Source organism: Glycine soja, chromosome 18 (assembly GCF_004193775.1).
Source record: "Glycine soja cultivar W05 chromosome 18, ASM419377v2, whole genome shotgun sequence".
Taxonomy (NCBI): Eukaryota; Viridiplantae; Streptophyta; class Magnoliopsida; order Fabales; family Fabaceae; genus Glycine; species Glycine soja.
Genome location: NC_041019.1, coordinates 13,829,729 through 13,834,039, shown reverse-complemented (window position 1 = coordinate 13,834,039; position 4,311 = coordinate 13,829,729). Strand labels below are relative to the sequence as shown.

The window sequence follows — 4,311 nt, the reverse complement described above, 5'->3', positions numbered from 1 at the left end:
AAGAAATGGCTTCACCCTCCCCCCCTTTTAAAAACTCTCGTCAGACATGCTCGCCCGAGCGAGCTAATTCCTTTTTTTTTTTTTTGCAAAATCCTTTTACAAAAATTTGATTATCCCTTGTTATTTTTATATTTTTTTTTAAACTCCTATAGTTGCAAAATAAATTTAGGTGAATTCAAATATAATTCAAGAAAACAAACAAATGAATAAAAGCAGGAATTTTAAAGACTAGAATTAGAGGTGTTGGATCAAGTGGCCTCGGAATAATTATGAAGGGGGGGTTGAATTAATTATGAACGTGTCTTGACTAATTAAAAATTTATCCTTCTTAATGTTACTATATTCAATTAGGCTTTACTACTAAGTTATGAGAAAGTAAAGAACAGAAACAATAACTTAGACAAAAAGTAAAGCAGAAATGAAAAGTACATAGCGGAAATTAAAGAGTGTAGAAAAGAAGAAGACAAACACAAGATTTATACTGGTTCAACAACAACCTGTGCCTACATCTAGTCCCCAAGCAACCACCGGTTCCTGAGATTTCCAATAACCTTGTAAAATCCTTTACAAGCAAAGATCCACAAGGGATGTACACTCCCTTGTTCTCTTTGAACAACCAAGTGGATGTATGCTCCACTTGAACTGATCCACAAGAGATGTACCCTCTCTTGTTCTTAATATCATAACCCAAGTAGATGTACACTCTACTTGTACCACAAAGGATGTACGCTCCAATGTGTTAAGACAAAGAATTCTTAGGTGGTTAGTACCTTGAATCTTTGTAAGGGGAAACGAAAGATATCCCAAGTGGTTAGTCCTTTGAAATCTTTTTTTTAAAGGGAAAGAGAAGAATCAAAAGAATTCTCGGGCGGTTAGTTCTTTGAATCTTTTGTCAAGAGAGGGAAGGGAGAATCAAAAGAATTCTCAGGCAGTTAGTCCCTTGAATCTTTTGTCAAGAGGAAGAAGGGATGAAAATATAGCACACTTTTGTTTTCTGCAGAATTTCCACTTGCAGAAAAACAAAGTTTTGAAACAAAGTTTAGAAAGCTTTTTGGCAAAGAAAAAGCAATGGGCAATGGTTAGAGAAAGATTGTGAAAAATAATTGTTTAGAAGAATATCATATATGTCTTTTTGAATGTGTGTCAAAGTCATGCTTTTATAGACTCTTCATGTCTGGTCAAAGAAGCCATTGGAAATGTTGTGACTTTAGAGAAAACCATGTTAAGAGTTATAACTCTTAACTTTTTCTTCAAAACTGTTTACTGGTAATCGATTACCACAAAGGTGTAATTGATTACACAATGCATTTTATGAAAAGTTGTGACTCTTCACAATTGGATTTGAATTCCAACGTTCAGATTCACTTGTAATCGATTACTAATTTAGTGTAATCGATTACACTATTTGATAAACATTTTGGAACGTTACAAATCATTTGAAAACATTTTGAAAACCAAACGGGTCACTGGTAACCGATTACTGATAACTGGTAATCGATTAACAGAGAGTAATCACTTTGGTAACTTAGAAAATTTGAGAAAATTCTTTTGTAAAACAAAAATGTGCTATTTGGTTTTTGAAAAAATCTTTTAATACTTATCCTATATGAAGTCTTGACTTGTTGCTTCTTGATTTCTTCTCTTGAATCTTGAATCTCGGATTGGATTCTTGATGCTTGATCTTGAAGTCTTGAATCAATCACTTGGGCTTTTGGCATCATCAAAATTGATTGGTTCATCATCATGAAACTTGCTTCTACAAGAGGTACTAGGTTGCCTCCTAGGAGTGCTTCTTTAACATCTTGAGCCGGACATGGGATGATGATTGATTGATCATGGGCCTAGCACTTGCTCGTACCTACCCCTAAGCTTTGAACAAAGCAAATGACATCATGCAACAAATGTGAAACAACACCACAAAATGCTTGCATTACCTTTCACTTACCCTTGTCTCAATTTTGGTGTGGTATTGACCATCACTCAAAATGACGCTTTATTCACCCTCGATCCGCAAGATGACAAGATGCAAATGCATGCATGCTTTGGATGTTTAATTGCAACAATTAAACAAGTGTTATTGTGTTCAATTTTACTTTAACGCTTACGACACCCCGTTGATCGGGCCAAATGGCTTCGGATTTAGTGGGCAAGGTCTAGAGTGTATGTTCTTAAGAAGTAAAAGACATAACACAGGAAGTTAAGATGCAAATCATTAATCCAATGTTTATTAATGTTGCGAACATGGTTTACAAAAGATTTTAAGACTTTAGAAAACCCAATGAGTCCTTAGAGAATAATCATGTATTGAACCTTCTAGCTGCCCTAGGTATTATGCATAATATCGTTTGATGATATCAGAATTCATGAGCGAAGGAAACTCTTCATCATCCATGCTAGCAAGCAATAATGCCCCTCCCGGAAACGCCTTCTTCACAACAAAAGGTCCTTCATAATTTGGAGCCCACTTCCCCATGTGGTCCTTTTGAGCTTGGGATACTTTTTTCAAGACGAGATCCCCTTCACTGAACTTGCGGGGGCGCACCTTCTTGTCAAAAGTTTTCTTTACTCGGCTTTGATACAGTTGTCCATGGTTCATGGCGGCCAACCTCTTACCTTCTATAAGATTCAACTGATAAAAGCGAGTTTGGGCCCATTCTGATTCCTCCAATCCTGATTCGACTAGAATTCTCAAAGAAGGGACCTCCACTTCAAACGAAAGCACAACCTCCATCCTGTATACCAAAGAGAAAGAGGTTGCCCCAGTGGATGTGCGCACGAAGGTTCGATAACCATGCAGCGCAAAGGGGAGCGTCTCGTGCCAATCCTTGTATGACACAGTCATCTTCTGAACTATTTTCTTGATGTTCTTTTTAGCAGCCTCAACTGCCCCATTCATCTTGGGCCTATAAGGTGTAGAATTATGGTGTTGGATCTTGAAATCCTCACACATTCCCTTCATCATTTTATTGTTTAGATTGGTGGCATTGTCGGCGATAATCTTCCTAGGTAAACCATACCGGCAAATTATCTCTTTCTTGATGAACCTAACCACCACACTCCTAGTTACACTGGCGTACGAAGCCGCTTCAACCCATTTGGTGAAGTAGTCAATGGCGACCAAAATGAAGCAATGTCCATTCAAAGCTTTAGGCTCGATAGCTCCAATTACATCTATACCCCACATAGAGAACGTCCAAGGTGCTGCCAAGACATTCAAAGGCATGGGCAGAGCATTGACGTTATCGGCGAAGGCCTGGCACTTGTGGCACTTTCTCACATGGATACAACAATTGTTTTCCATAGTGAGCCAGTAATACCCTGCCCTCAGAATCTTCTGGGCCATGGCGTGTTCGTTGGCATGTGTCCTAAAGGATCCCTCATGCACTTCCACTAGCATCTGCTCAGCCTCCCTGGCATCCACACATCAGAGCAAAACCATATCATGGTCCTTCTTGTACAGGATATTTCCACTTAGGAAAAAGCCAGTTGCCAACCTTCACAACGTTCTCTTGTCATTATTGGAGGCCTCTCGTGGGTATTCCTTGTCTTCGATGTATCGCTTGATATCGAAGTACCAAGGTTTGCCATCTTGCTCTTCTTCTATCAAGTAGCAATGTGCAGGCTTTCCACGACATCTAAATTCGATGTACGGCAAATCCCTGTGCGGGGTCAGTTGGAACATGGATGCCAAAGTGGCAAGGGCATCGACCATCCGATTCTCCTGTCTAGGAATGTGGTGTGAGGATATGTCATCGAAGTACCCTATCAGCTTCCTGATGTAGGCCTAGTACGGTATCAACTTATGAACCCTGGTCTCCCATTCTCCTCTTAAATGGTGGACTACCGAGGCTGAGTCCCCATATACTTTGAGCAACTTGACCTTGAAGTCAATTGCCCTTGGATCCCAAGGGCGTATGCCTCGTACTCAGCCATGTTGTTTGTGCAGTCAAAATCCAATCTAGTTGTGAATGGTATACATTGATCATCGGGGGTAACCAAAACCACCCTAACTCCATGGCCTAGTGCGCTAGACGCGCCGTCGAACCACACAATCCATTTATCCCTATCTTCATCCTCCACTCCCTCCTTGAACAAGGTCATGATGTCCTCATTTGAGAATTCTGGATGCATAGGCTGGTAGTTGTTGATGGGCTACTAAGCTAGGTAATCTACCAAGGTGCTCCCTTTTATCACCTTTTGAGTGACATAAACAATGTCGAATTCTGACAACAGAACCTGCCATCAAGCGATCCGTTCGATGAGAGCGTATTTTTCAAATATGTACTTGACTGGGTCTATTTTGGACACCAA

General features: G+C 39.9%; 1 protein-coding gene across 1 annotated transcript; it reads right to left on the bottom strand.

Moving 5' to 3' along the window:
* Nucleotides 1–3,496: 3,496 nt before the first annotated feature.
* LOC114396968 lies at nt 3,497–4,101 on the bottom strand. The gene is made up of 2 exons (XM_028359122.1): nt 3,866–4,101; nt 3,497–3,773 (listed from the first exon to the last, which is right to left on the bottom strand). The coding sequence occupies exons 1-2, from the start codon at nt 4,099–4,101 to the stop codon at nt 3,497–3,499; spliced, it is 513 nt and encodes a 170-aa protein (XP_028214923.1).
* Nucleotides 4,102–4,311: the final 210 nt, after the last annotated feature.